The sequence below is a fragment of the Oncorhynchus clarkii genome, chromosome 5, assembly GCF_045791955.1.
Source record: "Oncorhynchus clarkii lewisi isolate Uvic-CL-2024 chromosome 5, UVic_Ocla_1.0, whole genome shotgun sequence".
Lineage (NCBI taxonomy): Eukaryota > Metazoa > Chordata > Actinopteri > Salmoniformes > Salmonidae > Oncorhynchus > Oncorhynchus clarkii.
Genome location: NC_092151.1, coordinates 83,778,596 through 83,801,261, shown reverse-complemented (window position 1 = coordinate 83,801,261; position 22,666 = coordinate 83,778,596). Strand labels below are relative to the sequence as shown.

The 22,666-nt window shown below is 43.5% G+C and overlaps 1 protein-coding gene and 1 non-coding gene across 8 annotated transcripts in view; one reads left to right on the top strand and one right to left on the bottom strand.

Moving 5' to 3' along the window:
- The window catches only part of LOC139409472 (DnaJ (Hsp40) homolog, subfamily C, member 6), a 67,391-nt gene that overhangs the window by 18,974 nt on the left and 25,751 nt on the right, over nucleotides 1–22,666 (top strand). For 4 of the 7 annotated variants that reach the window (XM_071154656.1, XM_071154660.1, XM_071154658.1 and 1 more), the window contains 4 exons: nucleotides 2,578–2,728; nucleotides 15,130–15,179; nucleotides 16,480–16,628; nucleotides 22,465–22,587. In XM_071154656.1, the coding sequence (XP_071010757.1) occupies nucleotides 2,578–2,728; nucleotides 15,130–15,179; nucleotides 16,480–16,628; nucleotides 22,465–22,587 (473 nt within the window). Of the gene's footprint in view, nucleotides 1–2,577; nucleotides 2,729–3,282; nucleotides 3,351–15,129; nucleotides 15,180–16,479; nucleotides 16,629–22,464; nucleotides 22,588–22,666 lie in introns of those variants that run through there. The other 3 variants (XM_071154659.1, XM_071154657.1, XM_071154661.1) reach the window with 2 other exon arrangements.
- On the bottom strand, nucleotides 3,284–3,338 carry LOC139410311 (U7 small nuclear RNA). The gene has a single exon (XR_011634474.1). It is a non-coding gene; the product is annotated as a U7 small nuclear RNA (small nuclear RNA).

Genomic DNA, 22,666 nt, shown 5'->3' with positions numbered 1-22,666 from the left:
AATGCTCTGAGGTTTGTATTAGTGGTAGTAGTGATGGTGGTAGTTTTTATTTTTATTTAATAACCTTCATTTGTCAAGGAAATCCAAGTGAGATCAGGAGACCTCTTTTATAAAGGAGCCTGACCATGTCCTCCATCTCCAGATATGTACGCCAACAATGGAGGAGTGCTGCTGCTGGACATGGTGCAGGGCTGAGCTGGCAAGTAGTGATAATGGTAGTGGTAGTGGTGGTAGTGATAGTAGTAGTGGTGGTGGTAGTAGTGGTGGTGGTAGTGATAGTAGTAGTGGTGGTGGTAGTGATAGTAGTATTGGTGGTGGTAGTGATAGTAGTAGTGGTGGTGGTAGTGATAGTAGTAGTAGTGGTGGTAGTGATAGTAGTGGTGGTGGTAGTGATAATGGTAGTGGTAGTGGTGGTAGTGATAGTAGTAGTGGTGGTGGTAGTGATAGTAGTAGTGGTGGTGGTAGTGGTGGTACTGATAGTAGTAGTGGTGATGGTAGTGAAAGTAGTAGTGGTGGTGGTAGTGGTGGTAGTGATAGTAGTAGTGGTGGTGGTAGTGAAAGTAGTAGTGGTGGTGGTAGTATTGGTAGTGGTGGTAGTGATAGTAGTGGTGGTGGTGGTAGTGAAAGTAGTAGTGGTGGTGGTGGTGGTGATAGTAGTGGTGGTGGTAGTGATAGTAGTGGTGGTGGTGGTAGTGATAGTAGTGGTGGTGGTGGTAGTGAAAGTAGTAGTGGTGGTAGTGGTGGTGGTAGTGATAGTAGTGGTAGTGATAGTAGTGGTGGTGGTGGTAGTAAAGGTAGTAGTGGTGGTAGTGATAGTAGTGGTGGTGGTAGTGATAGTAGTGGTGGTGGTGGTAGTGATAGTAGTGGTGGTGGTGGTAGTGAAAGTAGTAGTGGTGGTAGTGGTGGTGGTAGTGATAGTAGTGGTAGTGATAGTAGTGGTGGTGGTGGTAGTAAAGGTAGTAGTGGTGGTAGTGATAGTAGTGGTGGTGGTAGTGGTGGTAGTGATAGTAGTGGTGGTGGTGGTAGTAGTGGTAGTGGTGGTAGTGATAGTAGTAGTGGTGGTGGTAGTGATAGTAGTAGTGGTGGTGGTAGTGATAGTAGTAGTGGTGGTGGTAGTGATAGTAGTAGTGGTGGTGGTAGTGGTGGTAGTGATAGTAGTAGTGATGATGGTAGTGAAAGTAGTAGTGGTGGTGGTAGTGGTGGTAGTGATAGTAGTGGTGGTGGTGGTAGTGAAAGTAGTAGTGGTGTTGGTAGTGATAGTAGTAGTGGTGGTGGTAGTGATAGTAGTAGTGGTGGTGGTAGTGATAGTAGTAGTGGTGGTGGGAGTGGTGGTAGTGATAGTAGTAGTAGTGGTGGTAGTGATAGTAGTGGTGGTGGTAGTGGTGGTAGTGATAGTAGTAGTGGTGGTGGTAGTGATAGTAGTAGTGGTGGTGGTAGTAGTGGTGGTGGTAGTGGTGGTAGTGATAGTAGTAGTGGTGGTAATAGTGATAGTAGTAGTGGTGGTGGTAGTAGTGGTAGTGGTGGTAGTGATAGTAGTAGTGGTGGTGGTAGTAGTGGTGGTGGTAGTGATAGTAGTAGTGGTGGTGGTAGTGATAGTAGTAGTGGTGGTGGTAGTGATAGTAGTAGTGGTGGTGGTAGTAGTGGTAGTGGTGGTAGTGATAGTAGTTGTGGTGGTGGTAGTGATAGTAGTAGTGGTGGTGGTAGTGATAGTAGTAGTGGTGGTGGTAGTGATAGTAGTAGTGGTGGTGGTAGTGATAGTAGTAGTGGTGGTAGTGATAGTAGTGGTGGTGGTAGTGATAGTAGTAGTGGTGGTGGTAGTGATAGTAGTAGTGGTGGTGGTAGTGATAGTAGTAGTGGTGGTGGTAGTGATAGTAGTAGTGGTGGTGGTAGTAGTGGTGGTAGTGATAGTAGTAGTGGTGGTGGTAGTAGTGGTGGTAGTGATAGTAGTGGTGGTGGTAGTGATAGTAGTAGTGGTGGTGGTAGTGATAGTAGTAGTGGTGGTGGTAGTGATAGTAGTAGTGGTGGTGGTAGTGATAGTAGTGGTGGTGGTGGTAGTGGTGGTAGTAGTGGTGGTGGTAGTGATAGTAGTGGTGGTGGTGGTAGTGGTAGTGATAGTAGTGATGGTGGTGGTAATAGTTGTGGTGGTGGTAGCGGCAGTGGGAGCTCGGTGCCATGTGCTTTGTACAGATGGATGGGATGGGGAAGGGAGGAGTGTGCTTAAACCAGGTTGCTGAGTCAGATATAGGACTTGGGTGAGGTCCAAGACGAGCGCTTTCTCTTGAAGTAGCACAGTACCACAGTTGACAGCAGCTCTCTCTCTCTCTCGCTCTCTAACTTTAACAGTTTATCAGTCCAGGTAGTGTGCTTGTTACTGTATATGTTTGATGTTGTCTCTGTGCCCATGTTGTTATATTTGTTTGTCTGTGCTGTACTGCAAATAGTGTGTCTCTACATGTCTGTCTCCATCTGTCTCCTTTCCGTCTGTCTGTCTCTGTCTGTCTCTGTCTGTCTCTGTCTGTCTCTGTCTACATTCTCAGTGTGTTTCTGTGTGTTTCTCCTTTCATTCTTAATTTTAAGGTCCTCCATCTCCAGATATGGACGCAAACTATGGCGGAGGCCTGCTGGACATGGTGAAGGGTGGAGCCGGCAAATTCTTCAGCAACTTCAAGGATAACCTGAAGGACACTCTAAAGGACACCTCCACCAAAGTCATGCACCAGGTGGCCACGTAAGTCCCAACAACCACCCCCATCCCCTTACCCGTACCTTTCCTGACCCCAGAACACTACCTATCCCCTGGCTCTGGCAAAGGGAATATGTTGTGACTGTGCCCCACATTGGAGCTCCTTGGCTGGGGTAAATTGACATGCCCCTGCCCCTGCCAATAGCTCTGTTATAGCTAATCTCCCCATATGAAAAAATACTATAATGTATACTATGGTAGGAATACTATAGTATCCACTGTAGTGTTTTTGCTGACTGAAGACCTCCTTTACAAGGGAGACCTGACTTAGGTGTATGTCCGTTTATACTATAGTATAAATAATGTAGTATAAAAAAAGAGTAGTATATACTATAGTAATTAATGTAGTGTTTTTGCAGACTGTAGTATTTAATGTAGTGTTTTTGTGGACATGACTAGTATTTACTGTAGTAAACCTTGGATCATTGCTATTCTAGTGTTTTTGTGGACATGACTGTATTATTTAATGTAATGTTTTTGTGGACATGACTGTAGTATTTACTAAAGTGTTTTTGTTGTATTATGTTTCGCACTTGAAGTGGAGGCTTTCTTCTCCAGGAAGCCTACTGGAGAAATACTAAAAGAGCAAATGTTCCATAACCTGTAGGTAGGTAGGACTGGGTTCTGAACGGAGAGTTCATAGCTTCTGCTATTTTTGTATAACCATAGGGAACACAATATATGGCCTATACTTGGCATGTAGCTTTCTCACTTACGGGGGAGGGAAAATGGCACAAATTGGGAAATGGGGGAGGGAAAATGGCAAATTTAAATACTGTAGTATAGTTATTTTTGTTGTTGTGTTTTTGTAGATATTTATGTAGTATTTACTACAGATTTTTTTGTTGAGAATGCTGAAGTCTTTACTATACTATTCTTCAGAATACTACAAAATTAAATACTAAGTACTACAGTCGTGGCCAAAAGTTTTGAGAATGACACAAATATTAATTTCCAAAGTTTGCTGCTTCAGTGTCTTTAGATATTTTTGTCAGATGTTACTATGGAATACTGAAGTATAATTACAAGCATTTCATAAGTGTCAAAAGGCTTTTATTGACAATTACATGAAGTTGATGCAAAGAGTCAATATTTGCAGTGTTGACCCTTCTTTTTCAAGACCTCTGCAATCCGCCCTGGCATGATGTCAATTAACTTCTGGGCCACATCCTGACTGATGGCAGCCCATTCTTGCATTATCAATGCTTGGAGTTTGTCAGAATTTGTGGGTTTCTGTTTGTCCACCCACCTCTTGAGGATTGACCACAAGTTCTCAATGGGATTAAGGTCTGGGGTGTTTCCTCGCCATGGACCCAAAATATCGATGTTTTGTTCCCTGAGCCACTTAGTTATCACTTTTGCCTTATGGCAAGGTGCTCCATCATGCTGGAAAATGCATTATTTGTCACCAAACTGTTCCTGGATGGTTGGGAGAAGTTGTTCTCTGAGAATGTGTTGATACCATTCTTTATTCATGGTGTTCTTAGACAAAATTGTGAGTGAGCCCACTTCCTTGGTTGAGAAGCAACCCCACACATGAATGGTCTCAGGATAATTTACTGTTGGCATGACACAGGACTGATGGCAGCGCTCACCTTGTCTTCTCCGGACAAGCTTTTTTCCGGATGCCCCAAACATCGGAAAAGGGATTCATCAGAGAAAATAACTTTACCCCAGTCCTCAGCAGTCCAATCCCTGTACCTTTTGCAGAATATCAGTCTGTCCCTGATGTTTTTCCTGGAGAGAAGTGGCTTCTTTGCTGCCCTTCTTGACACCTTCACACCTGCCTGCTGCCATTCCTGAGCAAGCTCTGTACGGGTGGTGCCCCGATCCCGCAGCTGAATCAACTTTATGAGACAGTCCTGGCGCTTGCTGGACTTTCTTGGGCGCCCTGAAGCCTTCTTCGCAACAATTGAACCGCTCTCCTTGAAGTTCTTGATGATCCGATAAATGGTTGATTTAGTTGCAATCTTTCTGGCAGCAATATCCTTGCCTGTGAAGCCCGTTTTGTACAAAGCAATGATGACGGCACATGTTTCCTTGCAGGAAACCATGGTTGACAGAGGAAGAACAATAATTGCAAGCACCACCCTCCTTTTGAAGCTTCCAGTCTGTTATTCGAACTCAATCAGTCATCTCCAGTCAACACTCATACCCGTGTTAACGAGAGAATCATTGACATGATGTCAGCTGGTCCTTTTGTGGCAGGGTTGAAATGCAGTGGAAATGTTTTTTGGGGGATTCAGTTCATTTGCATGGCAAAGAGGCACTCTGCAATTAATTGCAATTCATCTGATCACTCTTCATAACATGCTGGAGTATATGTAAATTGCCATCATAGAAACTGAGGCAGCAGACTGTGAAAATTAATATTTGTGTAATTCTCAAAACTTTTGGCCACGACTGTACACATGACCGAGAGATTCTACAGTGTGTAGTATAGTATTCTACAGTATACTACAGTTTACTACAGAATTCTATATTAAGTACATTAGTATTCTATAGTAAACTGAAGTATTTTTTATGTGGGTCCATGCAATGGTTTCTATTGGCTAAGGCTAGAAATATCACTGCCTCCCCTCCCACCCAAGTCTGACCCAAGTATGGTTCCCATGCTAGACTGACTCATAGGGCGGTAAATTAGAATACAATGTTTTTTTTTACTGACCATTGCCAGCCAGTACTTTTTAAACATGCAAAAAAATAGTTTTTTTGTTGAAAAGGCAAGCTGTCTAATTATGGGAGATATACAGCTGGTGGGAGTTGTAGTTCATGTGTGTAGTTCTAAGGAAACGGTTGGAACTTTTCGGCATCGTGCTTCTTCTTGGCCGTCAAGTTAGTTGAAAACCGGCATATGGTAGGTAAATTCACTCTGAAACACGTATACATTTTAATATACAGTGTATCTTAAATGACCATGTTTTTATGACTTTGACGATGCAAGTGTGAGGTTTGTTCTTAGCCTACAAAACGAGGATCCAGGAAGTGCCACTTTCTTACCGTATAGCGCTCTGAGACTGGGCCTAGTAGCGCTCTGTGTGCCTGCTGGGCTCTAGTATGAGAGGAGGAGACTGTGTTTTCACCCAGCTGAGATCTTTACATGTCATCCCTTGATTGCCAGGGTTCCTTGAGCTGTGAAACATGGAATGGAGTAACAATACCCGGGCTGATTACACATGGTTTTACACACAGAGATACTATGGTTCTACCGTTACATTTCAGCAACAATGAGATAACACTTTAGGCTATATTGCCACTGTGATACACTTAAGCAATAAGGCATGAGGGGCTGTGGTATGTGGCTACGCGTTGTGTCGTGCCAAGAACAGCCCTTAGTTGTGGTATATTGGCCATATACCATAAAGCCCGAGGTGCCTCATTGCTATTATAAACTGGTTACCAACCTAATTAGAGTAATACAAATAAATGCTTTGTCATACCTACGTTATACGGTCTGATATACCACGGCTGTCAGCCAATCAGCATTAAGGGCTCGAACCACCCAGTTTATAAGTATTCTTTGAACTGTATCTGTATCTGAGATAAAATATTAGCTAATCAGATAGCTGATAGAATAGACTAGAGGGAAAACAGATGAGTGGAGGAAGAGAAGGGGAGGAACAGTAGAAGGGGTGTACAGGGATGAAGGACAGGCAGGGGAGAGGAATGAGGGAGAGAGAGGCTGTCGAGTTTGGCACCGCTGGGTCCTGATAGAGAGTATTTCTGCGCAGGCGTCTTCACCAGACACACCCTGTACTGTCAGACAGTGAGCAGGCCTCTCGAGACTCACGCCTTGTCCACACACTCTCTTTAACACTGCCATACACACACACACACACACACACACACACACTCACACACTCTCACACACTCTCACACACACACACACACACACACACACACACACACACACACACACACACACACACACACACACACACACACCTCTGGACCCTTTGGAACAGTGTCATTCACAGAGCAGGGACTGGGCAGAGATAGGGCACATTGATTCAGTGTGTCGATCACAATTTTCTGCTGATAAGATTGTTTCTGGCCTAGTCTCGTCTTGTCTCCTCCCTTCTCCCATCCTTTGCAGTGGTGGAAAAAGTACCCAATTGTCATACTTGAGTAAAATAAAGATACCTTAATAGAAAATGACTCAAGAGAAAGTCACCCTCAAGTTTCATGAGTAAAAGTAAATGTATGAATAATTTCAAAGTCCTTACATAAAGCATACCAGACTGCACCGTTTTCTTGTTTTTTAGCCAGTAGTACACTCCAACTCTCAAGACACTTCCTGACGGGCCGCCCCCAGGTGGTAAAGGTAGGCAACAACAGCTCTGCCACGCTGATCCTCAACACGGGGGCCCCTAAGGGGTGTGTGCTTAGTCCCCTCCTGTACTCCCTGTTCACAGTGGTAGGCCCGAATACCGACAATATAGGGAGGAGGTCAGAGACCTGGCCGTGTGGTGCCAGGACAACAACCTCTCCCTCAACATGATCAAAAAAAGTAACTTTATGTTCTGAATACAAAGTGTTATGTTTGGGGCAATTGCAACAACACATAACTGAGTAGCACTCTTCATATGTTCAAGCACAGTGGTGGATGCATCATGTTATGGGTATAATTGTCATCGGCAAGGACTAGGGCGTTTTTTAGGATAAAAAGAAACCGAACAGAGCTAAGCAGAGGCAACATCCTAGAGGAAAACCTGGTTCAGTCTGGTGTCCAACAGACACTGGGAGACAAATTCACCTTTCAGCAGGACAATAACCTAAAACACAATGCCAAATATACACTGGAGTTGCTTCCCAAGATGGCATTGAATGTTCCCGAGTGGCCTAGTTACAGTTTGACTTAAATCGTCTTGAAAATCTTTGGCAAGACTTGAAAATGGTTGTCTAGCAATGGTCAACAACCAACTTGACAAAGCTTGAAGAATTTAAAAAATAATAGTGTGCGAATATTATACAGTCCAGGCGTGCAAAGCTCTTATAGACTTCCCCAGAAAGACTCACAGCTGTAATCGCTGCCAAAGTTGTAATTCTAAAATATATTGACTCTGAAGTATGAATACTTACTGTATGTACAATAAATTACATTCCTGTATTTCATTTTCAATACATTTGCAAAAATGTATAAAAATGTAACTTTTTCATTATTAGGTATTGCTACTTCATGATACTCAAATTTTCCCTATACCCATCATGAGGTTACAACATCCTAGCCTAGAAATCAACGTTTACAACGTAGGTGCATACATTTGAGTAGTCAAGGTCACAGACAGTGACACATTCAATACCGCCTTGCACACACTTGCCTGCATCTAGCTGATCTAGGATGTAATAATTATTCCAACTGTTGCAAACGAGAGATTCTGTTTCGTTCCATTAGTTTCCGTTTTAAGAAATGTTTTTCAAGAGAATCATTGGAATGAATACACCCCTCATCACAAGCAAACATAGTTCACTTTCATAGCAGCCACATACAAACCGCATGATTACTTTGCTCATTGATGACACAATTGACGACACCATTCTGTATACATCTGGCCCTTCCTTGGAAACTGTGTTAAAACCTCTTAAGTCTACCCCCTCCTTTTTCGAACATTCTGTTAAAAATCGCGCAACTTTTCAGCGTCCTGCTACTCATGCCAGGAATATAGTATATGCATATGATTAGTATGTGTAGATAGAAAACACTCTGAAGTTTCTAAAACTGGTTAAATCACGGCTGTGACTATAACAGATTGTGTGTTTCATTGAAAAGCGCAAGAAAAACTGTTCTCTGAAAGCTAAAAATTATTTCCATGCGTCACTTTCATGGGTTGTTAAAAGGGCACAAAATTAATTATCGACCTGCATGCAATTCCTACAGATTGTCGTCATTTTCAAGGGACTTTTTTCTTTGTAAATCCAACTAACTGGATTCCATTTCTTCCGGTCTCCACCAGGATGTTTTGAATGTGCACATTGGCAGCCATTGATTTGAAAACGAGGAGCTATTGAATATACATCGCCCTGTAATCATTTTGATAGATTATAAACGTTTACTAATACCTAAAGTTGGATTACAAAAGTATTTCGAAGTGTTTTGTGAAAGTTTATCGTCGACTTTTTTAATTTTAAAAAATGACGCAGCGTTTAAAAACGATGTTTTTTTCTGAATGACACAGCTTCCATAGAAAGCTATTTTGGGTATATATGGACCGATTTAAACGAAAAAAAGACCCAATAGTGATGTTTATGGGGCATATAGGAGTGCCAAGAAAGAAGCTTGTCAAAAGTAATGAATGTTTTATATTTTATTTCTGCGTTTTGTGTAGCGCCGGCTAAGCTATATCTTTGTTTACATCGCATTCAGGCATTTTGGGGTGTTGCATGCTATCAGATAATAGCTTCTCATGCTTTCGCCGAAAAGCATTTTAAAAATCTGACTTGTTGGCTAGGTTCACAACGAGTGTAGCTTTAATTCAATACCCTGCATGTGAATTTTGATGAAGGTTTGAGTTTTAACGAGTACATTTAGCATTTAGCGTAGCGCATTTGCATTTCCAGGTGTCTACTTGAGACATCTGCGTCTCAAGTAGGAGCAAGAAGAGAAATTAACTTCATGTCCTGAATACAAAGCGTTATGTTTGGGCCAAATCTAACACAACACCGAGTACCCTACAACATATTTTCAATCATGGTGGTGGCTGCATCATGTTGTGGGTATGCTTGTCATCTGCAAGGACTGGGGAGTTTTTTTTAGGATAAAAATAAATGGGATAGAGCTAAGCACAGGCAAAATCCTAGAGGAAAACCTGGTTCGAGCTTCAATGCCATACAACACTCCTTCCGTGGCCTCCAACTGCTCTTAAATGCTAGTAAAACTAAATGCATGCTCTTCAACCAATTACTGCCTGCACTCGCCCGCCCGCCTAGCATCACTACTCTGGACAGTTCTGACTTAGAATATGTGGACAACTACAAATACCTAGGCGTCTGGTTAGACTGTAAACTCTCCTTCCAGACTCACATTAAGCATCTCCAATCCAAAATTAAATCTAGAATCTGCTTCCTATTTCGCAAAACAAAGCATCCTTCACTCATGCTGCCAAACATACCCTCGTAAAACTGACTATACTACCGATCCTTGACTTCGGCGATGTCATTTACAAAATAGCCTCCAACACTCCACTCAGCAAATTGGATGAAGTCTATCACAATGCCATCCGTTTTGTCACCAAAGCCCCATATACTACCCACCACTGCGACCTGTATTCTTTCGTTGGCTGTTCCTCGCTACATATTTGTCGCCAAACCCACAGGCTCCAGGTCATCTATAAGTCTTTGCTAGGTAAAGCCCCACCTTATCTCAGCTCACTGGTCGCTCACTGGTCGCTGGTCGCTTTGGTCATCCCCAAAGCCAACACCCCCTTTGGCCGCCTTTCCTTCCAGTTCTCTGCTGCCAATGACTGGAACGAATTGCAAAAATCACCAAAGCTGGAAACGTATGTCTCCCTCACTAACTTTAAGTGTCAGCTGTCAGAGTAGCTTACCGATCACTGTACCTGTACACAGCCCATCTGTATATAGCACACCCAACTACCTCATCCCCATATTGTTATTTTTTTTTTTGCTCTTTTGCAACCCAGTATCTCTACTTGCACATTATCATCTGCACATCTATCACTCCAGTGTTAATGCTAAATTGTAATTATTTCGCCTCTGTGGCCTATTTATTGCCTTACCTCACTAATGTTACTACATTTGCACAAACTGTACATATATTCTTCTATTGTGTTATTGACTGTACATTTATTCATCCCATGGGTAACTCTGTTGTTGTTTTTGTTGCACTTCTTTGCTTTATCTTGGCCAGGTCGCAGTTGTAAATGAGAATTTGTTCTCAACTGGCCTACCTGGTTAAATAAAGGTGAAATATTTTTTTTATATATTTTTTTTTATAATTCCTTCTCGCATCTACACGCTCTCCTCCTCTCACATTTTCCCTTCGCTTGTGGACTTCAGTGCACAACACATCAGCTGTCTGTGTCCAGGCAAAAAAATATATACTTTCCAACCCAAACCTTCATATCATAACTGCTAACCTCTACACACAGCCTACAGCGTTGTCATCATATTAGCTAACGTCATAGTCAACATAGCTACTAAAACTAACGCATTAGTAAACCCGCTACAATCATGGAGTACAGTGTACAGTCAGCAAGCTGCAGTTTATGCTTTCAGTACTAGATTAATTATCTGATCCTTTGATTGAGTGGGCAACATGTCAGTTCATGCTGGAAAAGCTCTGATAGGTTGGAGGATGTCCTCTGGAAGTTGTCATTATTGCTGTGTAAGTCTATGGAAGGGAGTGAGAACCATGAGCCTCCTAGGTTTTGTATTGAACTCAATGTACCCAGAGGAAGATGGAAACAGTCCTCCAGCTACACAATGTTGCTACCCTACAGAGTGCTGTTGAGGCTAAAGTAGACCTTCATTGCAAAAGTGTGTTTTAATCAATTATTTGGTGACATGTGAAAATGTTTAGTATAGTTTATCTATAAATGATAACTTTTTAAATATTTCACTATTTCTGAAATTCTGAAATTCACTGAGGATGGGCCTCCCCTTCCTCTGAGGAGCCTCCACCAGCAGCCAGAGTAAGCAGAGCTAGCACTAGCAGCAGCGACAGTAGTACAGTTAGCAGAGCTAGCACTAGCAGCTGTTACTACAGTTAGCAGAGCTGGCGCTAGCAGCAGCTAGTACAGTTAGCAGAGCTGGCGCTAGCAGCTGTTACTACAGTTAGCAGAGCTGGCGCTAGCAGCTGTTACTACAGTTAGCAGAGCTGGCGCTAGCAGCAGCTAGTACAGTTAGCAGAGCTAGCACTAGCAGCTGTTACTACAGTTAGCAGAGCTGGCGCTAGCAGCAGCTAGTACAGTTAGCAGAGATTAATTATGCAGTATGTTGTATTTTTATGTATTATTTCTTACACTGTTACCCCAGGAAATCTGAAGTCTTATTACATACAGCAGGGAGGAAATATTGGATATAAGAGCAACGTCAACTTACCAACATTACGACCAGGAATACAATCTTCCCGAAAAGCGGATCCTCTATTTGGACCACCACCCAGGACAATGGACCGGATCCCAGTAGGCTAGTCAAAACAACGGCGTCGCAGAAGGAGCAGACGGAGTGGTCTTCTGGTCAGGTTCCGTAGACAGGCACATCGCTCACCGCTCTCGAGTATACTACTCACCAATGTCCAGTCTCTTGACAACAAGGTAGACAAAATTTGAGCAAGGGTTGCCTACCAGAGAGAAATCAGAGATTGTAACATTCTCTGTTTCACGGAAACATGGCTCACTCGAGATACGTTATCAGAGTCGGTACAGCCACCTGGTTTCTTCACGCATCGCGCCGACAGAAACAAACATCTCTCTGGTAAGAAGAAGGGTGTGGGTGTATGTCTTATGATTTACGAGTCGTGGTGTGATTATAACAACATACAGGAACTCAAGTCCTTTTGTTCACCTGACCTAGAATTCCTTACAATCAAATGCCGACTGCGTTATCTACCAAGATAATTATCTTAGATTATAATCACAGCCGTGTATATCCCCCCCAAACAGACACCTAGACGGCCCTGAAAGAACTTCATTGGACTCTATGTAAACTGGAAACCACATATCCTGAGGCTGCATTTATTGTAGCTGGGAATTTTAACAAGGCTAATCTGAAAACAAGGCTGCCTAAATGTTATCAGCATATCGAATGCGCGACCCGGACTGGCAAAATTCTGGATCATTGCTACTCTAAATTCTGCTACGCATACAAAGCCCTCCCTCGGCCTCCTTTCGGCAAATCTGACCACGACTCAATTTTGTTGCTCCCAGCCTATAGACAGAAACTTAAACAGGAAACGCCTGTGCTCAGGTCTGTTCAACGCTGGCCCGACAAATCTGATTCCACGCTTAATGATTGCTTCGATCACGTGGACTAGGATATGTTCCAGATAGCCTCAGACAACAACATTGGTGTATATGCTGATTCTGTGAGCAAGTTTATTAGCAAGTGCATCGGTGATGTACCCACGATGACTATTAAAACTTTCCAGAACCAGAAACCGTGGATAGATGGCAGCATTTGCGCAAAACTGAAAGCGCGAACCACTGCTTTTAATCATGGCAAGGCAACCGGAAACATTACCAAATACAAACAGTGTAGCTATTCCCTCAAACAAGCTAAGCGTCAGTATAGAGACAAAGTAGAGTCACAGACACAAGACTTATGTGGCAGGGTCTGCAGTCAATCACAGATTGCAAAAAGAAAACCAGCCCCGTCGTGGACACCAACGTCTTGCTCCCAGACAAACTAAAAAACTTCTTTGCTCGCTTTGAGGACAATACAATGCTTCTGACACAGCCCGCTACCAAAACTTGCGGGCTCTCCTTCACCGCTGCCAACGTGAGTAAAACATGTAAACGTGTTAACCCTCGCAAGGCTGCCGGCCAAGACGACATCCCTAGCTGCGTCCTCAGAGCATGCGCAGACCAGCTGGCTAGTGTGTTTACCGACATATTCAATCAATCCCTATCCATCAGCTGTATCCACATGCTTCAAGAAGGCCACCATCGTTCCTGTTCCCAAGAAAGCTAAGGTAACTGAGCTAAACGGCGCGACAGCACCTCTTCAACCTCAGGAGGCTGAAGAAATTTGGCTTGTCACCAAAAACACTCACAAACTTAGAAGTATATCTTTAATTCTGTGAATAACAGTTGTATCTTTTATCAATGTTTATTATGAGTTTTCTGTAAATTGACGTGGCTCTCTGCAAAATCACCGGATGTTTTGGACGCAAAACATTACTGAACGTAACGCGCCAATGTAAAGATTTTTGGGTATAAATATGCACTTTATCGAATAAAACATACATATATTGTGTAACATGATGTCCTATGAGTGTCATCTGATGAAGATCATCAAAAGTTAGTGATTAATTTTATCTATATTTCTGCTTTTTGTGACTCCTCTCTGGCTGAAAAAATGGCTGTGTGTGTTTTTGTGACTTGGCTCTGACCTAACATAATCATTTGTTGTGCTTTCATTGTAAAGCCTTTTTGAAATCAGACACGATGGGTAGATTAACAAGAAGTTTATCTTTCATTTGGTGTATTGCACTTGTTAATGTATTATAGTTACATATTTCAAAAAAAAAATGGAATTTCGCGCGCTGCCTTTTTAGCGGAATATTGTCGAGCCTAACCATAAGAAGTTTTAAACAGCCATCACTAACATTGAGTGGCTGCTGCCAACATACTGACTCAAATCTCTAGCCACTTTAATAATTAAAAGTTGGATGTAATAAATGTATCACTAGTCACCCTAAACAATGGCACTTTATATAATGTTTACATACCCTACATTACTCATCTCATATGTATATATTGTACTCCATACCATCTACTGCATATTGCCTATGCCATTCGGCCATCGCTCATCCATCTATTTATATGTACATATTCTTATTCATTCCTTTACACTTGTGTGTATAAGGTAGTTGTTGTGAAATTGTTAGATTACTTGTTAGATATTACTGCACGGTCGGAACTAGAAGTACAAGCATTTCGCTACACTCGCATTAACATCTGCTAACCATGTGTATGTGACCAATAAAATTTGATTTGATGATTTGATTACGCTAGCAGCAGCTAGTACAGTTAGCAGAGCTAGCGCTAGCCATATTATCCAGATAAGCTAACACTGTTCACGCTGCAGGAGAGCACAACAAAACACTGGATCAAAATAAAATGCTGCTTTTGGTCCAATTACCTCGTTAAGAGGAATTGCCCACTGATGCATCCTCCTGTTCCCGCTTCTCCTCCTCCCCACCTCCTTCTCTGCCCTCCCTTCCTGCCTCCCCCTCTTCCCTCCCTGCCTCCATCTCTGCTTCCCTGCCGGCCCTCCCTCCCTGCCTCCCCCTACTCCCCTCTCTCCCTGCCTCAGTTTACCCAGGTGGCTGGGCTGTTGGGTAATCATGCAGGGCCAGGATGGGAAGCCCTCAGGGCTATATGGCACTCATCCACCCCAGCACTTCACTAACAGACCAGTGGCCTAGATAGTGGATTTACATTTACACCACAAGCAACAGGGCCCCAGCCTCATACACTTTAGGCTACTTCTATTGTCACTTGAATTGTGTAGCTTTGGCCAGTAGGCTACTGACCCCTGTCTGTGTATGTCTACTCCTCTACAGCTTGCTACAATGTCATTTTTAACCATTACATTAGATACAAATGTGACAACACAAAACAGTCGACACAGTGTTCTAAACACTGTAATTACATAATCTGAATTGCATTATATGTTATTTGACAAAACATCTCTGTTTACAGATACACAAAAGGAGAGCTGGACATTGCCTACATCACATCACGAATCATAGGTGAGTACTGTATAGAAACATCATTCTCGAACTGTAGTTTAATTTTCTCATTATGGGGAACAGTAAGCCTGTCTTCGGGCTTCAAAGGTTTCTTCTCAACCTAGCCAGGGTTAGACATCTGGATCTCTCAGTCTCCAGCCTCCTATAAATATTGCCTCACTTTTTCCCCTGCACAACATCTACTTTAAATCTGCAGGTGACAGAGGGTGAGATGTCTGGGAGAGTGGGTGTACCCCTAATAAAATAAAACACCCCTAATAAAAACACAAATGATGCTCCAACCTTGTGATGGGCCCCTCATAGCAGGCAACACACACACACACACACACACACACACACACACACACACACACACACACACACACACACACACACACACACACACACACACACACACCTCCACATCCCACACCTGAGTGCTGTAAACAGAGGAGAGCTGTGCAAGCCACAGTACTACTCTGTCTTCCTTCTCCTGACACACACACACACACACACACGCTTCCACCTCCCACACCTGAGTGCTGTAAACAGAGGAGAGCTGTGCTGTGGAAACCACAGTACTACTCACTCTTCCTTCTCCTGACACACACACACACACACACACACAAACACACACACACACACTCTTTCTGTGTTGTGAGGTTGCAGGTAACAGCAGTCTGTCCTACAGATGCAGAGGACACAGTCACGCAGGCGTTACTTGGGGCCCCCTATCCCATCATGCATAGCGTGTCACCTCTGACCCCTCCTCTCACTGAAAACTCATAATTATTCTCTATAACACCAAACATGTAGCTGCACATGCCAGTCAAACCTGTTATAAAACACCTGCAGTTATATTATTTTAAACCCAATTTTAAACAGAAGAATATAACTATACATAAATCACAAACTGTACTCTCATCTTTTCGACATTTAGTATGATTCCCTGTCTGTTTTATATGTTTACAGCCTTCCTACTGCACATGAAATCCCCAATCTGGCCCTCATCATCCCCAGCTTCCAATTGGCTCGTTCATCCCTCCTCTCCCCTGTGACTATTCGCTAGGTCATTGCTGTAAATGAGAATGTGTTCTCAGTCAACTTACCTGGTAAAATAGGAGTTAATAGTATGAATCAAATCAAACACTGTCATGGAACGTCATGACAGTGTTTAATAATAGGATAGTACTGTATATCCTGGCATGCCTCATTATCACCTCTATGGTGACTGGGATTGCCCATTTGTCTCCCTCTCTGTCTTTTTCCAATGTCTCCCTCTATGTCCCCTGCCAATGTCTCCCTCTCTGTCCCCTGCCAGTGATGTCATATCCTGCAGAGGCATTGCAGATCGGCAACCAGAACCATGTGGAGGATATGCGCTCCTTTCTGGACTCACGGCACGCTGACCACTACACTGTCTTCAACCTGTCACAGCGCAACTACCGAGGCGCAAAGTTCTCCAACCGGGTGAGACAGAGAGCACGAGATGGAGGTCTACCAAGGCCTACCAAGATCAACAACACACAGAGATACTAACTATACTTAGCCTCAGTTCAGTCACTCTCTGTTATACGGTAATGCTAAAACACACTATGCCAACATGTATGCAATGATTTATAATACATTACAACACATTACCCATAGTCCAGGTGTCAGACTCATTCCATGGAGGGCCGAGTGTCTGCAGGTTTGTGGTTTTTACTTTCAATTAACTAGACAACCAGGTGAAGGGAGTTCCTTATTAATTACTGACCTTAATCCATAAATCAAGTACAAGGGTGGAGCGAAAACCCGCAGACTAAAGGCCCTCCGTGGAATGAGTTTGACACGTGCCATAGGCACCAGGTATTGTGTTTCATGGCAAACATAGCATACCCACTGAACACTGTGAAAGTGCATTGTCCTATGCATAGACCTAAATCCGAATCAAAGACTGAACTTGGAGATTAAGACATGGCTCAGTTTCTCTCACTGTGAAACTCCAGTCACTACTATGTCAGCTTCCCACTTCAACTGATTTACTGTTCAATGACTAGATGTTATCCTTGGAATGAATCTGTCTAAATCGCTCCATTCAGTTTATGGGTCACCAAGACACCAGCAGTTACATTTTACATTGACATGTTAGTCATTTAGCAAACACTCTTATCCAGATAAGTTAGACACAGTTAGTGCATTCATCTTAATATAGCGAGTTGAGACCACCACATATCACAGTCGTAGTGAGTACATTCTTCCTCAATAAAGAAGTTATCAGCAAAGTCAGTGCTAGTTGGAAAAGATGTGCACTTTGTTATTGTTGGGGGGAAATTAGAAGACTGGTAATTCTTCATTAAATGAATTAAAATACCTTTATTTGTATGGCCTGTTCAATAGAAACAAAGTTTTAAAAATCTGACACGTAAAACTTTGTTTCTATTGAACATCCATACATACAGTGCCTTTCTTTTTGATGACCAATTTACCCCTTTTACCAAAGAGTACCTTCTATCTACCAAAATGTACTATTGTGTACCTTAGTAGTGCTTCCCTCCCTCCTCTTTCTACTAGTTACATTTATATTTATTTACCTTTATTTAACTAGGCAAGTCAGTTAAGAACAAATTCTTATTTACAGTGACGGCCTACCCCAGTCAAACCTTGACAACGCTGGGCTAATTGTGCGTCGCCCTATGGAACACCCAATCACGGCCAGATGTGATACAGCCTGGATTCAAACCAGGGACTGTAGTGACGCCTCTTGCACAGAGATACAATGCCTTAGACCGCTGCGCCACTCAGGAGTTGCAGTAGTCCAGACGGGATATGACGAGTGTCTGGATTAGGACCTGCGCCGCTTCCTGTGTGAAGAAAGGTTGTACTCTACAGATGTTGTGGAGCATGAACCTGCAGGAGCGAGTCACTGCTTTGATGTTCGCAGAGAATGACAGGGTGTTGTCCAGGTTCAAGCTTTGGTTCTTCAAACTCTTGGAGGGGGACACCATGGAGTTGTCAACCGTGATGGAGAGGTTTTGGAGAGGGCAGGCCTTTCCCGGGAGGAAGAGTAGCTCCGTCTTGTCGAGGTTGAGCTTGAGATGGTGGGCCGACATCCAAGCTGAGGTATCTGCCAGGCACGCAGAGATGTATGTTGCCACGTGGGTGTCAGAAGGGGAGAATGAGAAGTAGTTGAGTGTCATCTACCTAGCAATTATAGGAGAGACCATGAGAGGATATGATGGAGTTGAGAAAAGAGTTGTAAAGAATAAAGAGGAGAGGGCCTAGAACCGAGCCCTAGGGAACACCAGTAGTGAGAGCACGTGGTGCAGACACAGATCCTCTCCACGTAACCTGGTAGGAGCGACCAGGTAGGATGCCATCCAGGAGTGTGCAGAGCCTGAGCCACCCAACCCTGAGAGGGTGGAAAGGAGGATCTGATGGTTCACCTGATGGAAGATAAGAGCAGAGGAGAGAGTCAGCTTTGGCAGAGCAGAGAGCCTCCGTGACTGTCACGATCGTTATAATGAATGTCGGACCAAGGCGCAGCGTACGTAGAGTTCCACATGTTTATTATATGAAACTCACAAAACAATAAACAGAAAACGAAACGTGCAGTAAATGCAGTGCTCCCAGGCAACTACACAAAAGCAAGATCCCACAAAACACAGTGGGAGAAATGGCTGCCTAAATATGATCCCCAATCAGAGACAACAATTAACAGCTGTCTCTGATTGGGAACCATATCAGGCCAAAATAGACATACAGTAACCAAGATAACCCACCCTAGTTACACCCCGACCTAACCACCATAGAGAATAAAAGGCTCTCTATGGTCAGGGCGTGACAGTGACAGAGGAGAGCAGTCTCAGTTGAGTGAGCCTTCTTGAAGCCTGACTTGTTAGGGTGAAGAAGATAATTCTGAGAGAGTTGGTCAGAGACAGCACGCTCAAGTGTTTTGGAAAGGAAAGAAAGGATACTGGTCTGTAGTTTTTTACATCAGAGTTTTTTTTTTACAACAGAGTGTTGGTTTCCTGAGGGGTCTACCATTATCACCCCTTTTTCATTACACACACGCACCTGGGGAGAACCCCTCGCATTTAGGAGTTCAAGTGGACGGCCGACCATGGTACCATTTCCAGAAAACAGGATCCACATTATAGTTTATTTAAAAAAAAATGATTTCACCTTTACTTAACCAGGTAAGCTAGTTGAAAACAAGTTCTTATTTACAACTGCGACCTGGCCAAGATAAAGAAAAGCAGTGCGACACAAACAACAACACAGAGTTACACATGGAATAAACAAGTGTACAGTCAATAACAAAATATACAAAAATAGTCTATATACAGTGTGTGCAAATGGCGTGACGAGGTAAGGCAATAAATTGGCCATAGTAGCGAAATAATTACAATTTAGCAGATTAACACTGGAGTGATAAATGAGCAGATGATGATGTGCAAGTAGAGATACTGGTGTGCAAAAGAGCAGAAAAGTAAATAAAAACAATATGGAGATGAGGTAGGTAGATTGGGTGGGCTATTTACAGATGGACTATGTACAGCTGCAGCGATCGGTTAGCTGCTCAGATAGTTGATGTTTAAAGTTAGTGAGGGAAATAAAAGTCTCCAGCTTCAGCGATTTTTGCAAATCATTCCAGTCACTGGCAGCAGAGAACTGGAAGGAAAGGCGGCCAAAGAGGTGTTGACTTTGGGGATGATCATGAAGGTATACCTGCTGGAACGTGTGCTACGGGTGGGTGTTGTTATCGTGACCAGTGAACTGAGATAAGCAGAGGTCTACCTAGCATAGACTTGTAGATGACCTGGAGCCAGTGGGTCTGGCGACGAGTATGTAGCGAGGGCCAGCCGACTAGAGCATACAGGTCGCAGTGGTGGGTGGTATAAGGTGATTTGGTAACAAAACGGATGGCACTGTGATAGACTTCATCCAGTTTGCTGAGTAGGGTGTTGGAAGCTATTTTGTAGATGACATCGCCAAAGTCGAGGATCGGTAGTATAGTCAGTTTTACTAGGTTAAGTTTGGCAGCATGAGTGAAAGAGGCTTTGTTGCGAAATAGAAATCCGATTCTAAATTTGATTTTGGATTGGAGATGGCGGCAGGGTAGCCTAGTGGTTAGAGTGTTGGACTAGTAACTGGAAGGTTGCCAGAAGGTTGTAAGTTCAAATCCCCGAGCTGATGAGGTACAAATCTGTCGTTCTGCCCCTGAACAGGCAGTTAACCCACTGTTTCTAGGCCGTCATTGAAAATAAGAATTTGTTCTTAACTGACTTGCCTAGTTAAAAAAGGTAATATATATATATATATATATTTAAATATGAGTATGGAAGGAGAGTTTACAGTCTAGCCAGACACCTAGGTATTTATAGCATGGCCAGCCGTAGAGAAATGCTTATTGAAATGTTAGATTATCATGGATTTATTGGTGGTGACCGTGTTACCAAGCCTCAGAGTAGTGGGCAGCTGGGAGGAGGTGCTCTTGTTCTCCATGGACTTTACAGTGTCCCAAAACTTTTTGGAGTTAGAGCTTCAGGATGCAAATTTCTGTTTGAAAACGCTAGCCTTTGCTTTCCCAACTGACCGTGTATATTGGTTCCTGACTTCCCTGAAAAAGTTGCATATCATGGGGACTGTTTGAAGCTATTGCAGTCTGCCACAGGATGTTTTTGTGCTGGTCAAGGGCAGTCAGGTCTGGAGTGAACCATCTGTTCTTAGTTCTAATTTTTTTTGAAAGGGGCATGCTTATTTAAGATGGTGAGAAAATTGCTTTTAAAGAACGACCAGGCATCCTCTACTGACGGGATGAGGTCAATATCCTTCCAGGATACCCGGGCCAGGTCGATTAGAAAGGCCTGCTCGCAGAAGTGTTTTAGGGAGCATTTGACAGTGATGAGGGGTGGTTGTTTGACCGCGGAACCATAGCGGATGCAGGCAATGAGGCAGTGATCGCTGAGATCTTGATTGAAACAGCAGAGGTGTATTTGGAGGGCAAGTTGGTCAGGATAATATCTATGAGAGTGCCCATGTTTACAAATTTAGGGTTGTACCTGGTGGGTTCCTTGATAATTTGTGTGAGATTGAAGGCATCTATCTTAGCTTGTAGGACTGCCTGGGTGTTAAGCATATCCCAGTTTTGGTCACCTAACAGAATGAACTCTGAAGATAGATTAGGGGCAATCAATTCACATATGGTGTCCAGGGCACAGCTGGGAGCTGAGGGGGGTCTATAACAGGCGGCAAATGAGAGTGCCTGGGGACACGCAGTGCCTGGGTTAACCTACACATCACCCGAGGAACAGAGGAGGAGTAGGATGAGGGTACGGCTAAAGGCTATCAAAACTGGTCATCTAGTGCGTTGGGGACAGAGAGGAGCAGATTTCTAGCCGTGGTAGAATAGATTCAGGGCATAATGTGCAGACAGGGGTAGTGAATGGGGAAATGGCGCTCTTTGTGGTCAATATTCGTGGATATAAAAAGAAAATTAGAACACAATCATGTAACAAATCATTTGTTGTATTTCACCAGATGTATGTCTTTGAACCGATTACTTTGAAATCCCACACAGACGAAGTTATAAGGATAATTTAGTTGTTAATGGCAGCCTGCAGTACCCTGGTTGGCCTACAACTTGAGATATTCCATGAGAGGTGGCAGCTAGCCTGCAACCTCACTTCCTAAAGTTGTACAAACTGCGCATGCAATGTTTCCAAAAACTCCTCCATGTAGAAAGATGGCGACACACTGAAATGACACTTCCTGATCATCAAATGCGCCACTGAGCATTCTCATAGGAAACAATGGGGCGATGTCATCGATGGATTCATCCATATTTTTTTGTCTGTTAAAGTCATTATAATTACACGACTCATCATGGTAACTTGTGATTTGTGCACCTGTTGCTTTCACTGCAAGGACGTTACTTATAATCGTTCTCCTCTCTCTCTCTCTCTCTCTCTCTCTATTTCTCTCTCTCTCTCTCTCTGTCTGTCTGTCTCTCTCTCGCTCTTGCTCTCTCTCTCTTTCTCTCTCTTTCTCTCTCTCTCTCTCTCTCTCTCTCTCTCTCTCTCTCTCTCTCTCTCTCCACCCCTCTTCTCCCCCACTCTCTTCCTCCCCCCACTCTCTTACCCCCCTCTCTCTCTTTCCCACTCCCTCATCCCCCTCCCTCTCTTTCTCGCTCTTCACCCCTATTCTCTCTCCCCTCCCCATCTCTCTTACCCCGCCCCTCTCTCTCTCTCCCCCCCTCTCTCTCTCTCTTCACCCCTCTTCTCTCTCCCCTCCGCATCTCTCTTACCCCCCCTCCCATTTCCAGGTCTCAGAGTGTAACTGGCCATCCCGCCAGGCTCCCAGCCTGCACAACCTGTTTGCGGTGTGTAAGAACATGCACAACTGGCTCAAACAGAACCCCAAGAATGTGTGTGTCATCACCTGCTCGGTAAGATAAGACCCACAGGAGTGTTAATTCACATTCACATTCTTCACTCTGTCCTTTTTCCTCTGTTCCTCCTCTCTTG